The sequence below is a fragment of the Rissa tridactyla genome, chromosome 15, assembly GCF_028500815.1.
Source record: "Rissa tridactyla isolate bRisTri1 chromosome 15, bRisTri1.patW.cur.20221130, whole genome shotgun sequence".
NCBI lineage: Eukaryota > Metazoa > Chordata > Aves > Charadriiformes > Laridae > Rissa > Rissa tridactyla.
This window is the reverse complement of record NC_071480.1, coordinates 1000899-1026037: the sequence shown is the minus strand read 5'-3', so window position 1 is coordinate 1026037 and position 25139 is coordinate 1000899. Positions and strand designations below refer to the sequence as shown.

Sequence of the window (25139 nt, the reverse complement as noted above, 5' to 3'; positions counted from 1 at the left end):
TTCCTCTGCATCCACCTGGGGACTAAGGTATCAATGCAGGTTATCAATTAATAGGCAGGGTATCAATTAATAGGCAGGGGTTAGCTTCCATGATGAGTACGGAAATTCCCAACAGAGCTCCTTTGCAAGTGCAGTTTCTTCTTCAAGTGTAGCCAGTGCATACATTCATGCTGTGCATTTGTGTCTGCTGCTGGCATTTGACGAGAGAAACGTTCTGTCAAAGGATGACCTCCTCCAACACCTTCCAGCTACATGTAGGGTTAGATGGGACAGTGTGTTGTGTGCTACAGTTCTTCTGCACCCTGAGCAGTCAGGCAGCCTTCTGCATCTTCCTTTCTGGAAGCTGCTGTCTGCAGCTTTCTGAGTCTTCCTTACAGATCTCCTAGTCATCTTCTCACCTACAAATGGTCTTCTCCTGGAACACTTTTCCTTCTGAATCTGAACGGAACTCGACTCACGACCTGTGCTGGACTCTGCCCACAGTCAGTTTGGCTCACATTACTTATACGGGAATTCTCCTGGAATCATTTTCATCTTGGAATTATTCTCATTAGTTAAATAGAGTATATAAGGAGGACCCTGGGATCTACCAACCAGTCAGCCCCACGTCAGTGACTGGTAAGATCCTGAAAGTTATGTCAAAGTCTATGGAAGACAAGGAGGTGATTAGAGACAGCCAACACGGCTTCATGAAGAGCAAACTGTGCCTGACTAACTAATCTAGTGGCCTTCTACGATGGAGTGACTGCATCAGTGTACAAGGGAAGAGCAAGAGATGGCATGTACCCGGACTTCCGTAAGGCCTTTGATATGGTCCCCCACAGCATTTCCTCAATGTTCCTCATGTTCCACATGTTCCTCGAGGGTTTGCAGTGGAATAAATATGATCCAATATCTTCATTAATGACATACATGGCAGGATTGAGTGCAGCCTCGGCAAGTTTGCAGACAACACCAAGTTGAGTGGTGCAGCTGATACACCAGTGGGAAGAGACACCCTCCAGAGAGGGACCTTGGCAGGATTGAAGAGGGGGTTCATGGAAACCCGATGAAGTTCAACAAGGTCAAGGGCAAGGTTCTGCACCTGCGTCAGGGCAGTCCTCGCTCTCAGTATACACCAGGGGATGACTGGCTGGAGAGCAGCCCTGCGGAGAGAGGTGATTCTCTCCTTCTACTCTGCACTCATGAGACCCCACCTGGAGCACTGTATCCAGCTCTGGGGCCCCCAGTACAAGCAAGACATGGACCTGCTTGAGCAGGTGCACAGAAGGGCCACAAAAATGATCCAAGGACTGGAACCCCTCACCTATAAGGGAAGACTGAAAGAGTTGGGCATGTTCAGCCTGGAGACGAGAAGGCTCTGAGGAGGCCACATATTACGGCCTTTCAATATACAAAGGGGACTTCTAAGAAAGATGGAGAAAGACTTTTTGACCAAGTCCTGTAGCGACAGAACGAGGGGCAAAGGTTTTAAGATGAAGAGGATCGATTCTGGTTGGACATAAGAGAGAAATTTGTTAAGATGAGGCTGGTGAGACACTGGAAGAGATTGGCCCCAGAATCTGGGAATGTTCCATCACTGGAAGTGTTCAAGCTCAGGTTGGACTGGGGCTCTGAGCAACCTGGTAGAGTCAAAGATATTCCTGTCCACATCAGGGGGTGTTGCAGTAGATGATCTTTTTAAGGTCCCTTCCAACCCACGCCATTCTAAGATTCTGTGATTCTGTCCTATAACTTCTGCATGTCCATGGGGCTTGGAGATTGCCCAGAGAGGCAGGACTTCAGATGCACCCTGCGCTCACCATTTCCCACATGACCTGTGCAAGGAGCTCAGGGGTGAGCTCTGGGTTTCAACTCCAAAAAAGTGGGTGCTGCAGTGCCAGAGCCCTCCTTGGCAGAAGCTCTTCATGGCAGGCTGATGCTCGAGTCTGGGCATTACCTTGGATCGCAGGCATGATTTTTCTGACCTTGCCCTTGTGTTATTCACTGAACTTTGTTCACTGAGCTCTTCCAATAACCAAAATGCCAACGCCCAGGAGAGAGCTGACAGTGTTTAAAGCAGCTCAAGTGACAGTGCCCTTTTCCTAGAACTAGATCAGCCACTCTCCAGGTCCACCAGCAAATTCCCCTTTTCTCAGAGTATCAGCATTGTACAGGACTGCCTGCCACCTCTAACGCTCTGATATATATGCAGCACTATATCGATAGATTTTGTTGCATAAGCTGTATGAATGTGTAAGCGTGCAAGGTGCTTGTGATGGGATGGGAGTGCTGGACCGAGGATGTATCAGAGTGCAGGGGGTCTCAGAGTGTATGCTGTGTGTGTGATCGTGTGCAGAGTTGTGCTTGGGTGGAGGTATTGAAGGGCTGCAGGGACCTTTCCTGCTTCCCCATTGGGTTGAGGACATTGCTCCATATGTGTTTTCCAAGGGTACCTATGTGAGGAACAGGCTTAAGCTGTTTAGAAGTTTACTTCACATTTTTGGCTCTATCATGTCCTTGAAAATCTTCAGCAAAGGTGGAGATACAGTAAAAACTTTGCTAGCTACTTTAGTGCTAGTCACTAAATATTACAGGTTCATACTTACTCAGCTCTGTACCTAATACATTTTTGTGTATAACCATCTTTCAACGGCAATTTTTAGAAAAAGAATGTAATTTTTTCTTTGTCTTGGGTTGCGTCTCAGTTGCCAGGATTGTGGTATGTAGGAATTTCAACTGTAACACATTTTGTTTCTCTCATTTCAACAATTAGATGAACATAAGATTTAAAGTCATTTAAAAAGAACATTTTAGCCTTTTTTGCCACAGTTTATCTACTGCCCTTAATGCATTTCTTCATTAGCATGTGAAAAACTTTAATGTTAGTTCCTCTAGATCAGCTAGAAAAAAAGCAGTATAGTTTTCATTTTCAGGTATGAGGTACCATGAGTAATTTTTTTGTTTACAACTAGGTAAGACTTTTCTCTAATATCATTTATGACTGACTACAGCAACAGCAAACATGTCTCCAGTATGCACAGTTTGGATTTTTCAATTTTTGAAAAAACCAAGTGAAGATTTGCTCTCGTAGATATTTATTTCTTTTTATAGGTAAGGAGTCACCTTTCACACTCTAGGCACAAGTTGCATGTCCAAACTTGAACTTGTATTCTGACTTGCTGTCTCTCAGATTCCCGCTCTATCTAGCGCTATTGCAGTCAAAGTCCTAGTCCGCAATGTGTCTCTGGTTTTTTCTTTTCAATATAACATATAATGAATTATTGAATAACATTTAGTTATGATTTGTCTTTTGCAGAATTGTATTTTCTAACTCTGTAAAGGCAATCCCTGCATTCACAGAACCATGTGCACAACATACATTGTACTATTCCCATTTTACATCTGGAATAATTGCAGTACAGAAATGCCAAAGAATCTCAGCTGGGTCAAAGATCAACTTATCCCAGTAGAGTAACCTATAACTTTTACAACCAAGTTCTTTAAGTGCCTTGACTACTCAAGATTCCCTCATTAATAGCCCTGTCAGACTATTTATAGAAAATGTATCCACAGGAATGGTAAGATGTAAAACATATCTAAATATATCCAGTCAAATCAAATGACAATTATGTCGTTAGTTAAGTTTGCCAGACAAAGTTTTGCCAAAGATGGCTTGCCAAAGATGGTTTGCCAAAATATATTTTGACAGAAGGAAAAGGAAACATCCAGAGCATCTGCATACCAGACTCTATAAAAGCCTCTTTGGAGTGCTGTGCCCAGTCTTGACAGGAAATTTCAAGGTAAGTGTAATGCTTCTGTGAACTTCTGAACATATACCTCTTTATTCTATTTAAATCCCTGTAAGCCTTGGATAACCATTTCTGTCAGGGACTGTCTGTATCACCAGTGATTTTATTCTAGGTTTGAAAGTAGCATTTTTTCCTTCAGCTTATATATTAGCTCTGGATATCTGTGCAACACAAAATAAGCTGCTATGTTTTCAAACAGCAGTGACTGACTTTTAGCCTCTGCCACCGCAATTAATACCAAGATTTACCAACTTTTAAGGAACAGGAAGTAATCCAACCATTTAAGATTTCTAAAAAGCAGAACAGGCAATAGTGACATTTATATCTGTCATAATGCAAGAATAATTGTCCCTAGCAAGTAAATTTTCTAGTGACAAGCCACTATTTGCAATTTTCAGAGACTCTTGGGTAGAATTAAAGAAAAAGAAAAAAATCAGAGACATTTAATAGGAAGTATCTGCTATGGCAATGTCAAAATTCACTAGTGTCCACAAAGTTGAGGTATTACTGCTAAACTGTACTACAATACTGCAACACTAAAGAACTGTTCTATACTTTGTTACACAGCTAGATGTCTAAGGACTCATTTCAGGAAAGTATACAAGTATTTTGAGCCAAGACTGTGAAGTTTAAATGCAACTTTTGACTTGCTCATACCTACTTAAATATTTGAAGAGATCCAAGTGCAAGAAATTTCCTCTCTTCCACATAAAGCTCTTCACTCACTTACTCAATATATCTTCTTTCCTACAGAGTACTCTGCTGACTGTGTCTCCTGTATAAGTGCAGAAATGACCTCTCCGGACTCTGAGATGGCTGCCTTTGGGGAGGCAGCTCCTTACCTCCGAAAGTCAGAAAAGGAAAGAATTGAGGCCCAGAACAAGCCTTTTGATGCTAAGACTTCAGTCTTTGTGGTGCATCCTAAGGAATCCTTTGTGAAAGGGACAATCCAGAGCAAAGAATCAGGGAAGGTCACCGTCAAGACTGAAGCAGGAGAGGTGAGGAAAATTCAAGGCTTAAAACCTGTATGTAATTCCTAGTCTCAGCTCTTAGCTGACAGTCACGCATCTCTTTCTTCATCTGACAGACCCTGACTGTGAAGGAAGATCAAATCTTCTCCATGAACCCTCCCAAGTACGACAAAATTGAGGACATGGCCATGATGACCCACCTCCACGAACCCGCTGTGCTGTACAACCTCAAAGAGCGTTATGCAGCCTGGATGATCTACGTAAGTACCAGCAGCACTCTGCCTTTGGGTAGCTAGGAGGAACCACTCTGCCAGGCTAAGTGGAAGCCAACGTGCCATCTCCCTTCCTTGCAGACCTACTCGGGTCTCTTCTGCGTCACTGTCAACCCCTACAAGTGGCTGCCGGTGTACAACCCGGAGGTGGTGTTGGCCTACCGAGGCAAGAAGCGCCAGGAGGCCCCTCCACACATCTTCTCCATCTCTGACAACGCCTATCAGTTCATGCTGACTGGTGAGACAATGGCAGCATCTTCAGGGCCAGATAATTTTTTTTTTTTAAATATTTGTGTGTGTAGAGACATAAACCTCAGCATGAGCCTTTAATTAACTTATTTTACAGCTGTTGATATTGTGCATGAGACACAGTTCTGTCCTAATGATTTTTAAAACTGTGATTGATAGCATGCAGACAACAGCGTTGAAAAAGCTACACTGAAGAATAATTAATAGGATGAAGTGAGTCAGCTGGAACAAAAATTCTCCCCTACATATTTTTGAGATTTAATTTGCTTAAAATGTGACAGAAAATATTAACAGAGCTCTGAACAACTGAATTAATCTCTCCCAAAACTGTATTGTAGGTTAATTTCTAGCTGTTTTGGCTTCATGAAGACATTGTTTGAAAAAGCAAATGATTTGATTTCATGTTTTATTCTGACATTTACAGCAAGAAAGAAGAAGAGACACAATCCCAGCAAATTTGCACCCTCTGAGAACAATGATAAATGCCTTCATTTCAAATTAGCTCTTAGTTAATACTCCTGTATGATGGATTTGCTTCTTAGGCATGAAAGTTGCACTAGACCAGAAAGGACTAGAATTCTCTGCACCAAAACTGTAATATGTAGAATGGAACAAATGATTTGATGATCATACATCTACAGTTGTTTCATGATTCCGCAATGAACATCATGGACTAATAATGTTGACTGTTAAAAAAAGTCATAGAATCATAGAATCATAGGGTTGGAAGGGACCTCTGGAGATCATCTAGTCCAACCCCCCTGCCAGAGCAGGGTCACCCAGAGCAGGTGGCACAGGAACGCCTCCAGCCGTGTTTGGAATGTCTCCAGAGACGGAGACTCCACCACCTCTCTGGGAAGCCTGTTCCAGTTCTCTGCCACCCTCAAATTAAAGAAGTTCCTCCTCATGTTTAGGTGGAACTTCCTATGCTCAGGTTTGTGCCCATTACCTCTTGTCCTGTCACTGGGCACCACTGAAAAGAGCCCGGCCCCATCCTCCTGACACCCACCCTTTCAGTATTTATAAGCGTTGATGAGACCCCCCCTGTGTCGTCTTTTTTCCAGACTGAAGAGACCCAAATCTCTCAGCCTTTCTTCATAAGTGAGGTGTTCCAGTCCCCTCATCATCTTGGTAGCTCTCTGCTGCACCCTCTCCAGCAGTTCCCTGTCCTTCTTGAACTGGGGAGCCCAGAACTGGACCCAGTGCTCCAGATGTGGCCTCCCCAGGGCAGAGCAGAGTGGGAGGATGACCTCCCTCCACCTGCTGGCCATACTCTTCTTGATGCACCCCAGGATGCCATTGGTCTTCTTGGCCACAAGGGCACATTGCTGGCTCATGGTCATCCTGTTGTCCACCAGGACTCCCAGGTCTCTTTCCACTGAGCTGCTCTGCAGCAGGTCACCCCCAACCTGTCCTGGTGCAGGGGGTTATTCCTCCCCAGGTGCAGCACCCTACACTTGCCCTTATTGAATTTCATTAGGTTCCTCTTTGCCCAACTCTCCAGCCTGTCCAGGTCTCTCTGTATGATGGCACAGCCTCCCGGTGTGTCAGCCACCCCCCCCCAGCTTTGTGTCATCAGCAAACTTGCTGAGGGTGCACTCTATCCCCTCGTCCAGGTCACTGCTGAATATATTGAAGAGGAATGGACCCAGTACTGAACCCTGGGGAACACCAAGTCCCCAACTATTGAACAAAAGTAGAATGATAATTTGAATATTTTTTTTCTTCTTTTCCACTTCCACATTTAAAACTGGAGAAGGTTCATGAACAAGTAGTTTAGCATTTTTTTTAACATTTGCTATTTTCTTTCTTCCTTCTCTTAGTTAGTTCATTTAAGAACAGACTTGTAAAGACAGATATAAACAAAAAATGAGCAGAAACAATCTGAAAGAAAACCAAAGCAATAAACCCCCCACATTCTTTTCCACCTTAGCAAGAATTCCTTTGAATTCACCGGTGAATTGGAAAAGTAAGAAAAGGAGAAAAAAAAAAAAAGCTCTTGTTTAAACATTTAATCAATGCTGGAAAGCACAGATTAAAATTCTACACTTGTAGAAATGAGTTAGGTAAGGGGGAGATCAGAATTCCTTTGACTCATACAGTTGGTGGCTACAACCCCTTGCTACTTGGAAATGAGATCTAATTAATCAGACTTCTCAAAGAATATTTTGTTAAAGGGAAACAGGTATAAACTGATCTGAGGGTCTTAAAATATTTGTTTGACGATTCACTGATGTATAAGGAGTTAGTTATACTTGCTGGGAACATAAAAGGGCATACAAAATATTTTATATTCTTCTCTGTGGATTCTACAGGGAGTTCTTTTCATACCAAAACCTTCCAATGTATATAACAGACTTCTCTGGGGAAGATAATCCTCCAGACTTCTTCATGTCAGTGGAAAGTAACAGGTGTACTTGCATCACTATTCATTTCATACAGAGACTGATATGAAAAATAGGTTAAATTAAAAAGAAATGTCCTATTTCAATGACCAAAAAAAGGAGTGTAAATGAATACCTCGGAGGTGAAAAAAACATTGAAAAACTCCAAACTTTGATAACTCCAGCCCTCTCCGTATAATCCATAGGCTCTCTAAAAGCACTGCTTTTATTTATCACACATATTGTGCTCTGTATTACTCAAGAATGCCATTAGCAGCATCTTTGTTTCTGCCTCTTTTCACAGATCGCGAGAACCAGTCGATCCTGATCACGTATGTACATCCCTGCTCGGGTCCCTGCGGGGCTGCCCGGTGCCAGGGGACCTCCTGCCTGACCGCACGCTCTCTGCTTCTCTCTTTGGTTTGACAGCGGAGAATCCGGTGCAGGGAAGACTGTGAACACAAAGCGTGTCATCCAGTACTTTGCAACAATTGCAGCGAGCGGGGAGAAAAAGAAGGAAGAGCAGTCGTCAGGCAAAATGCAGGTGAGTCAGGAAGAACTTGGCATGTAATTGCCAAGTTAGCAATAACTGGACTAATAACTAACTGAATAATTATATACCTGCAGGGAATGCTTGAGGATGAAATCACTAATTCATGGCTTGAATCAATGCTTTCCTCTCTTCCTGAAATGATTTTTGGAAAGGATAACTAGTGACAATTATCATCCTGCAGGGAACGCTTGAGGATCAAATCATCAGCGCTAACCCACTGCTGGAGGCTTTTGGAAATGCCAAGACCGTGAGGAACGACAACTCCTCACGTTTTGTAAGTTATTGCTTTAGACAAAATGTCTCCCTTTCATTTCAAGATAGGTTATGGCCCGAGCAGTACTCCCCATAAAGGAGATGCCAAAAGAACGTATCCAGGCTGAAATGCTGCTTCTTCTCCTTAACAGGGCAAATTCATCAGAATCCACTTTGGAGCCACGGGCAAACTGGCTTCTGCTGACATTGAAACTTGTAAGAGACTCTCCTGGCCTGATCCCATTCCTTACAAAATTCCCACCTCCATGTGTGTTCCTCTGCCTAACTCTGTCCTACTGTTCTTGCCAGATCTGCTGGAGAAGTCCAGAGTCACTTTCCAGCTGAAGGCAGAAAGAAGCTACCACATATTTTATCAGATCATGTCCAACAAGAAGCCAGAGTTAATCGGTAGGAACTATCATTATGTCTTTTTGAGGATGATCGCTGAGCAACAGTTCCCTCTGTTAGCTGATTGGCACAACTAAGCCTGTGCCTTGCCTCTTCCTGCTTTCAGACATGCTCCTCATTACCACCAATCCTTTTGACTTCCACTATGTGAGTCAAGGTGAGGTCACTGTTCCCAGCATTGATGACCAGGAGGAGCTCATGGCTACAGATGTAAGTACTATAAAGGAAACATTTTTTAATGATATTGTTAAGGTTCTTAGGCAATCTTTTGACTTCATTGTTTTGACTGCAGAGTGCCATTGACATCCTGGGCTTCACTGCTGATGAAAAGACCGCCATCTACAAGCTGACAGGGGCTGTCATGCACTACGGGAACCTGAAGTTCAAGCAGAAACAACGAGAGGAGCAGGCAGAGCCTGATGGCACAGAAGGTATCAGCAAATTCAGCAACTGGCTTGTTCAAAGAACTTCTCTGTCTGCAGAGATATGTTAGCCTCCAAAGACAGACTTTTGTTAGACCAAGTCACCACATAAAACACTGAGGAAAAACATCTTTGGTCATTGTCTATGTAACTGCAGAGGTGCTTCCCTGATCCTGGGAAATACCACTATTTTATCTAAAGGATACTCCCCAAAGAAACACAGCCTGAAAGGAGGAATTTCAACTTCAACACAGGATCTCTCTCTCTCTCTCCTAGATCTTCAACCAGATAGTCATCATGATGTTCCATCATATTTTTGGTGAAATAAGTCCTTCTTTCTTTGCTATGCACAAATACACATTCCACAGAAAAGGAATGTGCTGCACGTATGCCTCATGTGTTACCAGAGGCCTTTGGGGTTCTTCTGGGAACTTCCAGATTCAAGCTATTCCCATCCAAGCCGTATTGTTGTTGCTTTCATAGAAGGCCGTGATTAGCTTCCAGAATTTGCATTCCTTCCCAGACCTTCTGTATGAGACCAGACCAATGCTTTTCCATTTCTAGAACATGAACAGCAGAGTTGTTCACACTGAGCAAATTCTAGCTGTTGTCCAAAATAAATGCTTCTCTCTCTGTCCCTCTCCAGTGGCTGACAAGGCTGCCTACCTGATGGGCCTGAACTCAGCTGAATTGCTCAAAGCCCTGTGTTATCCCCGAGTCAAGGTTGGGAATGAATACGTGACCAAAGGTCAAAATGTGTCACAGGTAAAATGTGGAGGTAGGAAATAAATGGTTTGAAAGAATACCTGTGGATTCTTCTTTCACCCTAGGAGGTAACTCTGGTCCTTGCTTCTCTGCTTTAGGTGAACAATGCTGTTGGCGCTCTGGCAAAGGCTGTCTATGAGAAGATGTTCCTGTGGATGGTTGTTCGCATCAACCAACAGCTGGATACCAAGCAACCCAGACAGTACTTCATTGGTGTCCTGGACATTGCTGGCTTTGAGATCTTTGACGTAAGGAAGAAGGATTTGGCACCGTAGTCAAGGGAGGGCCAGGGAGGGGTCATGCAGACTCAGAAACACACTTCTTTTTAAGAAGATTCAGAAGCTTATCCTCCTCGTCTGCAGTTTTCTAGAAACCCCTCTCTCCGTCACAGCAGCACCCGCAAATGGCTTTGCTAACAAACACTTTGATTCTAACGTTGTCAACAGGTAGAAGAAAGCTCTGCTTTCTGACAAATGGTCTCAGAGGCCCTTGAGCTCTAGGAGACAGGTCTAGGACTAAGGCTCACACAGATGTAGGCCAAAGGTGTTGATGCTCTTGAAAGAGCCAGGGAAAGGGCAGTGCTATGGAAAAGTTCACAACGTGTTTCCTGTGTTGTGAATACAGTGGCGATGCTAGGACTTCTGTGTCCCCAGAAGAAACCCCCAGATTGCTGATCTGAGTGCAGAGAAGTTCTTGGGTGGGACACTGAGGAGGCTTCCTCTCTCTGGGTGGTCAGCGAGCTGAGACACCTATACGATGCTACAGCTAAGGTTACTGAAGGATTTGCTTTTGAGTAGCACAGTAAAAAAGACATGTTACCTTTAGTCTGATTTCAAAAGTGGTAAGAATAAAATCCTTTGAGGACAGTACATTTTACAGGAGAAGTCCTGCTTAGGGAAACACAGGCTGTTACGGTACGGTTAGGAGTGGTGTTTCAGCTGGGGAACTTCAAATAACATTAGGAGAATGCCAGCAAAACGCTGCGGTATTTGCCACACCTTGAGAACCTGTGCACCTCTCCTTGCTTTGGGCAGTTCAACAGCTTTGAGCAGCTGTGCATCAACTTCACCAATGAGAAACTGCAACAGTTCTTCAACCACCACATGTTCGTGCTGGAGCAGGAGGAGTACAAGAAGGAAGGAATTGAATGGGAGTTCATTGACTTTGGGATGGACCTGGCTGCCTGCATTGAGCTCATTGAGAAGGTACCTTTTCCATACAAGTGTACAATATGTTTTGGGATTCTGTGGTGTTTCCGAGCCAGATTCAGCTCAGAAAGAACTCAGAGCCAGACATTCAGTGTCAGTTAAAGAAAATATTTTGCACTGAAACTTATTTTAGTGTGGGAAAGAGAAATTGGGAAATGCAAATCTGTGTCATCAATGCTTCATTACCTGGGCTTCAAGCATGGAAAAGGTAGCCTGGACTCCCACCAACAGTATTCTCTTTAAAAAAATGGAGTCAGTCTCCTTTCCTTTTTCCTCTGAAGACTCAAATCAGAACTCCACGCAGAAATTTGGGAAATAAATAGTGTCTCACCTGACTTCCCAAAAGTACTAGGCCTCTTGTAGCTATTTTTCCCAATTGTTTTTCTGTTTACCACTTCTCCCTTCAATTCTACACCCAACTGTAACCTGAAGCGGATAGAGGTTCTTACCAGTTCCATGAAGACAGGCTGCAGGAAGGCCAGGGAAGGCAGAAATAAGCTCCCTGGCTGAGAACAACTCCTGACAAACTTAGGCCTTACCCAGGCAGAGATGCTACCAGCAACACACTGGTATCTTTGATGTTCACAGCACATGATTCACATCATGATCATCTTTCTCTGTCACTTCTTGTGGTACCTTCCAGCCCATGGGCATCTTCTCCATCCTGGAAGAGGAGTGCATGTTCCCCAAGGCAACTGACACCTCTTTCAAGAACAAGCTCTACGACCAGCACCTGGGCAAGTCCAACAACTTCCAGAAGCCCAAGCCTGCCAAAGGCAAGGCTGAGGCCCACTTCTCCCTGGTGCACTACGCTGGCACAGTAGACTACAACATCACTGGCTGGCTTGAGAAGAACAAGGACCCCCTGAATGAAACTGTCATTGGGTTGTACCAGAAATCATCTGTGAAGACACTGGCTTTACTCTTTGCCAACTATGGTGGGGAAGCAGGTAAGCTCTGTAAAATCCATTTCCATGCGTTCAAGCTGTACAAAGGGGAATCCCAAAGACAATGTTAAAGGCACCTGCTCAATTTCTTCAATTTTGCAGAGGCTGGTGGTGGTGGTGGCAAGAAAGGTGGGAAGAAGAAGGGTTCTTCTTTCCAGACTGTCTCAGCTCTTTTCCGGGTAAGGGTAGAATTTATTATCTCTTTGAAGATGGAAAGCAATTTTATTCTGATTCTGAAAAGTCTGTTTCATTTTTGGTCATAGCTTTTGTCATCCTTGAAAATCCTTCCCTTGCCATCCTTGGAAAACACAGAACTACCCCCTTAGAACACCAGAAAGTCTCAACCTCAACGCATGCATGGGCTTCCTTTTATTTCTGGAGACAGAATGATATTGCCCACCTCCTAGAACTCCTGCAATTGTCTTAGACTTTTTTCGAATTAACTTTTGATACTGCATCTTTATATTTTGGCTGGTTTATTCCACATGCCTTAGTTTGCTATTACCTTCCCTGAATATTCTACAAAAATCCCCCAAAGGTGAATGAAGTTCAGCTACTTTTATTGTGAGTGAATAACAAATCATCTAAACTTTAAAATAACCTCTGGAGACTTCAAGGATATTTCCCATACTTGTTTTATGTATCTATGAAGATTTTCAGTATTGAGACATTGTAGAATTCAAAAATAATAGATTAAACATCAAAAACAAAAAAATGCCTTGAGATTCTAAGATTGTAAGATTCTATGACAATGTTTTCATTTCAATAGGGAAAGAGATTGAATGTTAAATTACATCAATTTAATGAATTTTGAGGTCAGTTTTCAGTTATGTTTTCAAGGCTTCCATGTGACTGAGGTGGAGATACTTAGGGAGACAGAATTACTACTAAACCAGTCAATTTATATGGGCTGTACAAATATTCCATCCATTTAAAAAGAACTTCTTTAGCTGCCAAATCAGATGCTAATCACGCTTAGCCAAGAGTACACGTCATCCACCTAAAATGCCCAACTAAATACCACAAGAAATACCAGCTGGAAGGAAAACTGGGAGGTGGCAGCTATGTATTTGTATAAGGACATCAAGGAAAAGTAGTACTATTTTTCTACGAAAGAATTTCACAACCAAAAATTTGGGGGCCTTCAGTTTCCTAGTTTCCTTTGGGAACTCTGTAAGATGTTTTGGAGAAGACAGGTCTGCATTCTGAAACACTCAGTTTGATACATCCACTATTAAACTTCCAGTGCTTATGCTTAATAATACAAACTTCATTTCATGATCTCACAGGAGAATTTAAACAAGCTGATGGCTAACCTGAGAAGCACTCACCCCCATTTTGTACGATGCATCATCCCAAATGAAACAAAAACACCCGGTAAGGGAGCCCAATAGGAGGAAAACTCAAGCCACAGAAGCCCTTCTCCTGAGTGAGTATCAAACAATGGGGTAGTCACTAATGGCTGTATTTGTTAGGTGCCATGGAGCATGAGCTGGTGCTGCATCAGCTGCGGTGCAATGGTGTGCTGGAAGGGATCAGAATTTGCAGGAAAGGGTTCCCCAGCAGAGTCTTGTACGCTGACTTCAAACAAAGGTATGAGCGCACACCTTCCTGTCCATTCAGACCAAGATGAATAACCTGAGTATCACAGTATACTTGAAACATTATACTTTAAGTTGGTACTGAGCAGTAATACAGAAATGTTTTATGTTCATGATGATATGACATTGCTGAAATCATGATTCTCTTGCACTTAATAGTTAATAGTAAATACACTCTCTATATCCTGTTCTGAAAGGATGACTGTTTCCAGGCATGAGACTGATTCAATGACAGAGTCTGAAAAGGCTGTGGGCTTCAGTTATAGTGGTAGTTTTGCTGATGGGGATTTCTTCATGTTCTGTTTTCTTCTGCAGATACAGAGTGCTTAATGCAAGTGCTATTCCAGAGGGACAGTTCATGGACAGCAAGAAGGCTTCAGAAAAGCTCCTTGGGTCCATTGATGTGGACCACACTCAGTACAGATTTGGTCACACCAAGGTAGAAACAAGTCCTGCATTAGGAGTTTGTCAGGGAGCGGTAAGGGTGGGCTGCTTTGTCAGTGGCAGGGAGCACAGTACAATGACAGAGCTGGCAGGTTAGGAGCATCAATCAGCAAGTGTCCAGCCCCACAGTACCCAAGCAAGGCAAGTGGGGAAGGCCCTGGAATTGCAGTCAGGTTCAACAAAGGCTCAAGATCATCAGGTGGGTTTATGACATTAATGAAGGTCTGAGGTGAAGCCATAAAGCTTTGTTTTTTGAGATTGTTCAGGGTCACGTACATGTAGGCTAACAAGGCCCAGGCACTGTTCATTAATTCCTGGACTGATCCACAGCAATGAGATTGGTCTAACATCAAGCCAGGTAAGATCACACGTCACGGTAGAGCTCACTGGGGTCCATGACCACGCATAGGTGTGGTTGAGGCTGTGGCTGAACAGGAAGCCATAACTCTTACCACATAACTTAGACAGGGCCATGAGTACTTAGGGCTGAGCTTATGGGAAGTTCACAGACCTTTGGGTAGAGGGTTTGGGAAGAGGCCCAAGGTGAGGCTGGTCACGGCCATTCAGATCTGCCTCAGGATACTGAAAGACTATGTGCCTCTATTTTGTACTACATGTACAATGAAATGTTGAAACATTTCCTTCTCAAGGTGTTCTTCAAAGCTGGGCTGCTGGGACTCCTGGAGGAAATGAGAGATGACAAGCTGGCAGAAATTATCACTCGCACACAAGCCAGATGCAGGGGCTTCCTGATGAGAGTAGAGTACCGGAGAATGGTGGAGAGGAGGTAGACATTTGTCATATATAGTTTGCTCTCATGATACTTTACTAATTAAGTTTAAATTCATCCCACGGAAGCTATGCAATAGCCACGTCAATTTCTTTTCAGGGAATCAATCTTCTGTATCCAGTACAATGTCCGTGCATTCATGAACGTCAAGCACTGGCCCTGGATGAAGCTGTTCTTCAAGATCAAGCCCTTGCTGAAGAGTGCAGAATCTGAGAAGGAGATGGCCAACATGAAGGAAGAATTTGAGAAAACCAAGGAAGAGCTTGCAAAGTCTGAGGCAAAGAGGAAGGAGCTGGAGGAGAAAATGGTGGTCCTGCTGCAGGAAAAAAATGACCTGCAGCTCCAAGTGCAGGCTGTGAGTATCACTGTTCATTTGTCCCTGGGAAAAGAATGATACACAGCCAGAATGCTTCTTACCTTAAGTGGGGACTTGCAGGAAGCAGACTGACATGCAGTAGAAAACAGTCTATAAACACATGCTCTACCGTTGAGTAAACAGGCACTGGCAGGGGCATGGTGAGGCTCATGGCAGCCCCACTCAAGACTCAACATTCCTGCTGTCTGAGGAAAGAGGCACGCAGCAGTAGCCAACATGTAATCCCCAGCAGGGCGCTCTGAACTGGAAGGGAAGCATCTCCCTCTACTCAGCTTTCAAAGCAGTGTATCTGTCTAACAGAGTAAAGGCAAACTTGAGAAGGACGAGCCTTTCCTACTTGCAGCTACGCAAGGCGGCCTTGATTACTTTCGGAAACATGGATACTTCCCATTCTCGGTACATTAGGAAAAGGCAGTTTCTTCACACCAAAAAAACCCCATGCCTTGCCCCACTAAATTATTCTCACAAAGACAATTAGAAAGAAAAAGCTATTGAAGCCTTTTTCTGTCAGCAACCCAATCTGTGAGGCATTTTGAAGACACACAAAAACTTTGGAGTCCGTGTTGATTCCAGATGAACGGGTTTCCCAGTAGACAGTTGGCACGATCTTCCCATTGCTGGAGAGGAAGGCCAGGTTCAGCCCCCGTTTTAACACATGCCCACTGGGTGATCCAAAAGGCAGGACAGAGAATCTTCAAAACTTTTCAACCCACTAAAAATCCGTGTCTCCCCACCAGGAAGCAGACAGCTTGGCTGATGCTGAGGAAAGATGCGACCAGCTCATCAAAACCAAAATCCAGCTGGAAGCCAAAATTAAGGAGGTGACTGAAAGGGCTGAGGATGAGGAGGAAATTAATGCTGAGCTGACAGCCAAGAAGAGGAAACTGGAGGATGAATGCTCAGAGCTGAAGAAAGATATTGATGACCTCGAGTTAACGTTGGCCAAAGTGGAGAAGGAAAAGCATGCCACTGAAAACAAGGTACACACACACAGGGAATCACATAAAGGGTGAAGAGACAGATGCCTCCCACAGCAGCCCCATACCCTCAGAACGAAGCTTGGTTTGGAACATACCAGGAGCATCACAGCGGGGCAGCTACGCCCCAACAGCCCAAATAAAAAACAAGCTCCTGCAAAAACATTGCAAGGTGAAAAGGTCACTGCGCTAGCAGTTAAGTCTCCTAAAACGAGTTTCTGCACTTTCTTACAATCAACAGGTGAAAAACCTCACAGAGGAGATGGCAGCCCTGGACGAGACCATTGCCAAGCTGACAAAAGAGAAGAAAGCCCTCCAAGAGGCCCATCAGCAGACACTGGATGACCTGCAGGCAGAAGAGGACAAAGTCAATACGCTGACCAAAGCCAAGACCAAGCTGGAGCAGCAAGTGGACGATGTAAGTATAGAGGCATATGAGAAGATTAAAGATGTTGCACAGTCAGACACTGCGAAGAGAGCACTGGTGGTGTTGTTGTGTTTAGCTGGAAGGGTCCCTGGAGCAAGAGAAGAAACTGCGCATGGACCTTGAGAGAGCTAAGAGGAAACTCGAAGGAGACCTGAAGCTGGCCCATGACAGCATAATGGATTTGGAAAATGATAAGCAGCAGCTGGATGAGAAACTGAAGAAGTAAGTGTGGCTGTGGGGCACCTGAGCGCTGGGCTGGTGCACTTGTCTTCTTCCTTTGAGCTCTAACATGGTTTGCTTTGCCCAAAGGAAAGACTTTGAAATCAGCCAGATCCAGAGCAAAATCGAGGATGAGCAAGCCCTGGGCATGCAATTGCAGAAGAAGATCAAGGAGCTGCAGGCAAGTCTCTGTTCCTTCCCCTCTTTCACTGGGTCCCAGGTGAGGAAGGAGGAGGGCATGGGTGTGAAGGCTGCCCAATGTTCCGCAGGCACGTATTGAGGAACTGGAGGAGGAAATTGAGGCAGAGCGAACCTCTCGGGCAAAAGCAGAGAAGCATCGGGCTGACCTCTCGAGGGAGCTCGAGGAGATCAGCGAGCGCCTGGAAGAAGCAGGAGGGGCTACCGCAGCTCAGATCGATATGAACAAGAAGCGTGAGGCAGAGTTTCAGAAGATGCGTCGTGACCTTGAGGAGGCCACGCTGCAGCACGAGGCCACGGCTGCCGCCCTGCGGAAGAAGCACGCGGACAGCACAGCTGAGCTTGGGGAGCAGATCGACAACCTGCAGCGAGTGAAGCAGAAGCTGGAGAAGGAGAAGAGTGAGCTGAAGATGGAGATTGATGACTTGGCCAGTAACATGGAGTCTGTCTCCAAAGCCAAGGTATGCAATTGCAGTAGAACATGCTCACAGGGCCAAGGTATGGCACATAGGCTCCATCTACCAGCCACATTCTCCTTAAAAATATCCCTGCTGTAAAGACAAGGCAGAGTCCAGGTGTTCACCTCCTTTCCTTGCTTGGGATTGCTTGCTATCTAGGCCAATCTGGAGAAGATGTGCCGCACTCTGGAAGACCAGCTGAGTGAGATTAAAACTAAGGAGGAGCAGAATCAGCGCATGATCAATGACCTCAATACTCAAAGAGCTCGTCTGCAGACTGAATCAGGTGAGACACCCCCATTCCTGAGATGCAATGGGAGGATCTGCATGCCATGGAGCATACCACAGGGTGCAAAGTGACAGCTGGTATAACCTCTCCAGGCTGCTGGTCATTGCTTGGGTTTGCAGGCAGAAACTGTCATATTATCGATCGCCTAGTTACTTTTTTCTCACTTTGCCTGTCCCAGGGGAATATTCACGCCAGGTGGAGGAAAAGGATGCTCTCATTTCTCAGCTGTCTAGGGGCAAGCAAGGATTTACGCAACAGATTGAGGAACTCAAGAGACATCTAGAGGAAGAAATAAAGGTGTGGAATTACCCTACTGCCCACAACCTAGATCACCCCTAAAAGCATCTGGAGAATTTTGTCTGATCTAAGATTGTTTCAAGATTCTTTCCCAGACACGTGTAGTACTGGAGGGAACACCAGTAATGCACATCCGCCAACTCATAAGCTAGAGAGGGAAGGAAGCGTAATGGTTTTGCATGGTTTAGACAAGATGGCCCTGCACCCAGTCTAGCTGCATCTCAAAGCTGTCCAATGTTGGGGAATCCACTACTTCCCTGGGGAGATTATCCGAATGGCTGATTATTCTCATTGTGGAAAATTTTCCTCCGTTATCCAATTGGAATCTCCCCAGGAGTAACCTGTACCCATTACCCCTCGTCTTTTCCATGGGAGTCCTTGTAAGAAGGGAGTCTCCATCTTCATCCATCTCCAGCCACCCTTTAAATACTACAACATCATGATAATGTCTCCATTCAGCCTTGTCTTCTCAAGACTGAACAAACGCAAATCTCTCAGCCTTTCCTGATGTGGTAGGCTTCCGAGTCCTTTGATCATCATAGCGGTTCTCCTCTGGACCATCTCCAGACTGTCCACATCTCTTTTTGCATAGCGGTGACCAAAACTGAACACAGTATTCCAGGTGTGGCCTGAAAGGGCTGAGCAGAGTGGGATAATGCCTTCTTTATCTTCTTTAATTTTACTGTCAATTTCACTGTCAAGAGGCATCTCACGACAAAGATTCAGGTTAGCAATCCCAATATCTCCCCAGGCCAAGAGTGCCCTGGCCCACGCCTTGCAGTCTGCTCGCCACGACTGTGACTTGCTGCGGGAACAATATGAGGAGGAGCAGGAGGCCAAGGGGGAGCTGCAGCGTGCCCTGTCCAAGGCCAACAGCGAAGTGGCCCAGTGGAGAACCAAATACGAGACGGACGCCATTCAGCGCACGGAGGAGCTGGAGGAGGCCAAGTATGTGGGAAGTGGGATGTCAAATGGCTGGGGAAGACTGAGTCTGTCAAGGGAAAACGGTGCCTTTGAGAGTGGGTTAGGAGAGGGGTGGGATGAAGGCAGGGAAGTATTGTCTTTGTGGTAAAGTGGAGAGAGGGAGGGAGAGGAAGAGAATGCTGTGGAAGAAGTATCGCTTGGAAGGACAAACGAAACGTAGCCTTTATATGGCTAGAAAGCCTAAGACAGGCCTAATACTCAGTAGGTGCTAGGACCCAGAAGCGATAGACTCTTTACGTTCCATGCCGTCATGGAACAGAAGAAATGCTGTGAGAAGCAGTAGCATCAAAACCCCCAAAGTGGTCAACATCCCTTTCGTGAACAGTAAAAAGTGGGCTCACCTTTAAGCTCTAACCTGGCGCTGTGCTTATCTCCTCTCAGGAAGAAGCTGGCACAGCGCCTGCAGGATGCCGAGGAACACGTTGAAGCTGTCAATGCCAAATGTGCCTCCCTGGAGAAGACAAAGCAGAGGCTGCAGAATGAAGTGGAGGACCTGATGATTGACGTGGAGCGATCGAATGCTGCCTGCGCAGCGCTGGATAAGAAGCAGAAGAACTTTGACAAGGTGTTTTGGGCTCCAGGCCTGCGGCTCCTGGGCAGAGCGTCCCCTCCTGATTGCCACAGCCATACTCACGCCCCGTTTCTCTTCAGATCCTGGCAGAGTGGAAGCAGAAGTATGAGGAAACGCAGGCTGAGCTGGAAGCCTCCCAGAAGGAGTCTCGCTCTCTCAGCACAGAGCTGTTTAAGATGAAGAATGCCTATGAGGAGTCCTTGGACCACCTGGAAACGCTGAAGCGTGAGAACAAGAACTTGCAGCGTAAGTCCCCGTTCCTCGGCTCCTGGCAGAGCTCTTTCCCTAGCCACCGCTACTGCCATTCCGTATGGGTCTGTGCCTGCAGGTCGGCAAAGATGCCTGTCACCTTGGTGTGAAAGGGCCCTTCCCATTCTGCTCTGTGCCTGACCATGTCATTGGTCTTTGCTCCCACAGAGGAGATTTCCGACCTCACGGAGCAGATTGCCGAGGGCGGAAAGGCGATTCATGAGCTGGAGAAAATCAAGAAGCAGATTGAGCAGGAGAAATCTGAACTCCAAGCCTCCCTGGAGGAAGCTGAGGTAGACACAGTGTTAATAAATGGTGTCCAGAGTGAAAGTATGGAAGTAATTTTCTGCGGAGATGGCAGGAAATGAGGCTTACGTTTCATGAAACACTGCATAAGAGATTAGCAAGAAAGGAACTGGTCGTTTAAGTCACTGTTCCTGCTGACTTGTGCAGGCCTCCCTAGAGCACGAAGAGGGTAAGATCCTGCGCCTCCAGCTTGAGCTCAACCAGGTGAAGTCTGAGATTGACAGGAAGATAGCAGAGAAAGATGAGGAGATCGACCAGATGAAAAGAAACCACCTCAGAATTGTGGAGTCCATGCAGAGCACCCTGGACGCTGAGATCAGGAGCAGGAATGAAGCCCTGCGGCTGAAGAAGAAGATGGAGGGAGACCTGAACGAAATGGAGATCCAGCTGAGCCATGCCAACCGCATGGCTGCAGAGGCACAAAAGAACCTGAGAAACACACAGGGAGTGCTGAAGGTATGAAGGCCAAGATGAACATGCAGGTGGCTAGCTTGCCTAGTAGTATACCGACATCAGAATCACACAGACACATTAGTAAACGAGTCATGCGTGTCATTGTCTCCAACACTGCTCCAGTGCTGTGCCATCTTATCGTTTCCCTTTCTTCTCTTAAAGGATACCCAGCTACACTTGGATGATGCTCTCAGGACACAGGAGGACCTGAAGGAGCAGGTGGCCATGGTGGAGCGCAGAGCAAACCTGCTGCAGGCTGAAGTGGAGGAGCTACGGGCAGCCCTGGAGCAGACGGAGCGCTCCAGGAAAGTGGCTGAGCAGGAGCTTCTGGATGCCACTGAACGCGTGCAGCTCCTCCATACCCAGGTCAGGCACTCTGCTGGAAATCAGTCCCATCAACAAGGGATAAGACAGAATGCAATTGCTATGCATCTTGTAAGTGATTACTGTGTAAACACTTGAAGAGCTATGCCGTAATCTGGCCAGTTCCAGCCAGCCACCTGCGTCTGGTTTGCTGCTATAGCTCTAAAGAGGGCTCTTGCATTAGAGACTTTCATAAACAACGCTCACGCTTTCAACTCTTGAAGTGGAGGCATTAGGTCTAAAAGTACAAATCATGTCTTTCCTGTTACACAGAACACCAGCTTGATCAACACCAAGAAGAAGCTGGAAACAGACATCATGCAAATCCAGGGTGAAATGGAGGATACGATCCAGGAAGCCCGCAATGCTGAAGAGAAGGCCAAGAAGGCCATCACAGATGTGAGTCGGGAGATCCTTTCCCTGCTGCTGATGGTGGATGTATTCTCCCCGAGAATGTCTCCAGCCCCAAAAATGGCTTTGCCTCTTTGCTCTCATCAGGCAGCCATGATGGCAGAAGAGCTGAAGAAGGAGCAGGACACCAGCGCTCACCTGGAGAGGATGAAGAAGAACCTGGACCAGACGGTGAAGGACCTGCAGCACCGTCTGGATGAGGCTGAGCAGTTGGCACTGAAGGGAGGCAAGAAGCAAATCCAGAAGCTGGAGGCCAGAGTGCGTAGGGCTGGTGTTTCTGCAGGAGTGAGCACGTGCCTTGGAGAGATACCAGGGAAGCTCCAAAGATGGGCTTCTCATTGCAGGTGCGGGAGCTGGAAGGGGAGGTTGATGCTGAGCAGAAGCGCAGCGCCGAAGCCGTGAAGGGGGTGCGCAAGTACGAGAGGAGGGTGAAGGAGCTGACCTACCAGGTACGGCAGGAGGCCTCCTTGGGCTGAAAGAGTTTTCTCACAGCGCGTCAGATTTTGCGCACACCACTCCCAAGGGGAAGCGTAACCTCACATGGCAGGGAGCCAATAATTCATTCCCTTTCCTGCTTACCAACCCCTCTAGTCTGAGGAAGACCGGAAGAATATTCTGAGGCTCCAGGATCTGGTGGACAAGCTGCAGACGAAGGTGAAATCCTACAAGAGACAAGCTGAGGAGGCTGTAAGTATATTTCAGAGAATGGGCAAGAGCCACCTTCCATCAGGGCAGCACGCTCGTCGAGATGAGTATGAATACCAACGCAAGGCACATGGAAGAAGCTCCCAAGACACAACAGTCTTGGCCACACTATTTTACTGTTGTGTCACAAGGCCTTGATGAGTTCTGGGCACCCTGCAGTCAGGGATGAAGTGAGGGAAGTCCTGCAGCCTGTTTTATACAGGAGGTCGGACTAAACAAACCCAGGGGCCACGTCCACTGACTGAGAAGTTCATGAATCTCTGCTGCTGATTGACAGCAGAAGGCTTCCGGGTTTGTCTCGACCTAATAAGCCACACTTGTAGCTGGGCAGCGAGCAGTGGGAGACTAAGTACACAAATGACAACCGCGACTGACAAAATAGCTCCTCAAGAGAGACACAGTACTGGTGAAGCTTGTCCCGGTGGGGTCCTGAAGAAGGGAGGATGAGGAGGTCTGTGCAAGGCTTATGTGTAAGCAGTGGGGGGTGGGGGGTGGAGGCCCAGGCATCCCCCAGGGAGGAGGCGCAGGAGGAGCGAAACCCCTGCCCTGGGCTCCTCACCACCGACTCCCTCTCCCCGCACAGGAGGAGCTCTCCAATGTCAACCTCTCCAAGTTCCGCAAGATCCAGCACGAGCTGGAGGAAGCCGAGGAGCGGGCTGACATTGCAGAGTCGCAGGTCAACAAGCTCCGAGTGAAGAGTCGGGAGTTTCACAGCAAGAAGATAGAAGAGGAAGAGTGAGGATGTCCTGAGGCAACAAAGTGACCTGGGGGCTGCACAAAATGTGAACCTCTCAGTCACTTTCTTCTGTAATTAGTCTTTGTAACCATGTCAATGTCTAGAGAATAAAGAACGTAGTTTCCTGTGCATACCCACCATGAGAACCAATTTTAATTTGTGTCTCTTTTGACTTGTTAGGCCTGTACCAACTTTAGCTTTTAGTTACGGATTTGTCTTGCAACTTTTTTGTACCTATGTCACGGTAATGCCTTTTGTCTTCTAGTTCTTAATTACTTTTCTATACTATTTAGTGGCTGCGGTACAAATAGAAATTTAGCTTCACATGAAGAGAAATCAAGGACAGTAATTCAACAAAAGCTGAGTCTCTGGCACACTACCCTCTAAAACATTACCCTGTCTGGGGGAATCTTTATCCTTGTATGGGAAACTGGTATGTGTAACTGAGGACAGGTAGTCTGTGTCCTTTCAAAGGGAGCATTCCATTAAGTCCAAGTCGGTCTTATATGTGGATTAACACAGAATCCTTTGAAAAGGTAGATAAACATGTGGACAGGGAGATACAGTTGATATAGTCAACTGTGATTTCCAAAACCTATCAGCAAAGTATCTCAACAAAGGCTTTCTTAGAAGTGATGAAGCTATGGGGTAAGAAAGAAGCTTCTCGCTCAGATAAATAATTCTCAAAGATATAGGTTGAAGGAAAAAAGTAATTTATACTTGATAAAGCAAGCTGAAGAGCAGTTGAACAGGAAGGAGCACAGTGTTTCCCAATGAAATAATGCTATTCCAGGCAGTAAGGACAGTGACCAATGCATGAGAACTATAGAACACTTTCACGACACTGAGCAAACAGTGCCATTAAATAGCATACAAAATTCAATACAGTTAAAACCACAAAACTAGACACGTGGGGAAACAGAATGCAGTTCTCTTCACATATAAAAAGATGGACTCTGAGCTGGCAATTAGCCATCAGGAGCAAGGTCTTCCCCATGTGCTGCATAACTGTTTGAAAATAGGAAAATTGGGAAGGATGTGGAGGCTTCTGAGTTGCTTTCATGAGTTTACAGACTATGCTCTCCATAGCTTGCTCTTTAGTTTCCTAATGCCTGTTTTTTAGGTCTTGCCTAAAAGTCAAATTCAAAAAAAATGTGACTGTGATTGCCTGTGGTTGCCTTGGAGCTTCATTGTAAAGCGGAGAGCAATGCAGGGGAAGCTGACTATCACCTACTTGGTCAGGCGTGAAATGCAGACCATGGTTATGCTCAGGCCTGAGGTCAGTGGTCTCCAAAAACTCTAGCTCTATTTATCTACAAAGCTTTCAAAGGAAAGCCTGCCACTGAGCTCCTGAAATTTCCTGGGGAGTGCTGAATGTTCACAGTGGCCCCTCAGTCAGTGTGTGTAGAAGCCACTATCATAGCATGGGTTTTTCTTTCAAAGAGCAAAGTGAGCTTCCAGTAAGCTTTGCTCACTCTGCTGTAAACTTCCATCTGACAGCTCCATGTCTGTATGGCTAAGACAGAATTATCAAACCGAGTCTTTAATTTTCTATCTCCAAGATGCAAATGCCACACACCAGTAACTTTGAAGTTGTCCTTCTGTCCGTAGTGAGGATGAGAAAGCAGAAACACCAGATGTCTGTCTTTGCTATCTGTAAGAGTGATGAGAGTGAGCTTTTCCTGAGCTGATCACTTTTCAGCCACAAAGAGCTTAATAAATCCATCTAACACCTATCAGTGATGCTAGCCTAGCTCTTCCTTCTCATGACATGTTAGAAAGCTTCCAACAGTTCCCTAGTAGACTTCAGATTTCTTTCACTCCATTTTATTCTCTGCACTCATGCTCCATGACAGAGACCAGCCCAACTGTTTTATGATAGTCTTTGCCGTCAATTTGTCTTCTTTTCACTTCTCCTTCTGAATACCTGACCATTCTCTGTCTATACTAAGATGCTTCAGTTGCTTAAAATCTCCATTATTGTAGGGCAGTAAATATGATTTTTTGCTATTAATAGCAAAAGCCTTGAGGGTGTGTATTGACCTGACAGTGCGTGGTCTTAG

At 45.6% G+C, this 25139-nt stretch overlaps 1 protein-coding gene across 1 annotated transcript; it reads left to right on the top strand.

Annotated features, from left to right (window-relative positions):
- The first annotated feature begins 4567 nt into the window (after nt 1–4567).
- Nucleotides 4568–23213, top strand: LOC128918064 (myosin heavy chain, skeletal muscle, adult). The gene is made up of 38 exons (XM_054221939.1): nt 4568–4789; nt 4879–5022; nt 5116–5272; nt 7972–7999; nt 8097–8211; nt 8402–8494; nt 8625–8688; nt 8782–8880; nt 8987–9090; nt 9173–9311; nt 9949–10067; nt 10166–10315; nt 11102–11272; nt 11919–12225; nt 12325–12401; nt 13512–13599; nt 13698–13815; nt 14139–14262; nt 14918–15054; nt 15157–15412; nt 16171–16413; nt 16652–16828; nt 16914–17059; nt 17147–17237; nt 17326–17715; nt 17872–17998; nt 18180–18298; nt 19050–19246; nt 19664–19847; nt 19934–20099; nt 20271–20395; nt 20556–20864; nt 21024–21227; nt 21498–21623; nt 21723–21893; nt 21980–22084; nt 22227–22322; nt 22924–23213. Exons 1-38 carry the CDS (start codon nt 4583–4585, stop codon nt 23077–23079), a joined length of 5829 nt encoding a protein of 1942 aa, XP_054077914.1. The 5' UTR covers nt 4568–4582; the 3' UTR covers nt 23080–23213.
- Nucleotides 23214–25139: the final 1926 nt, after the last annotated feature.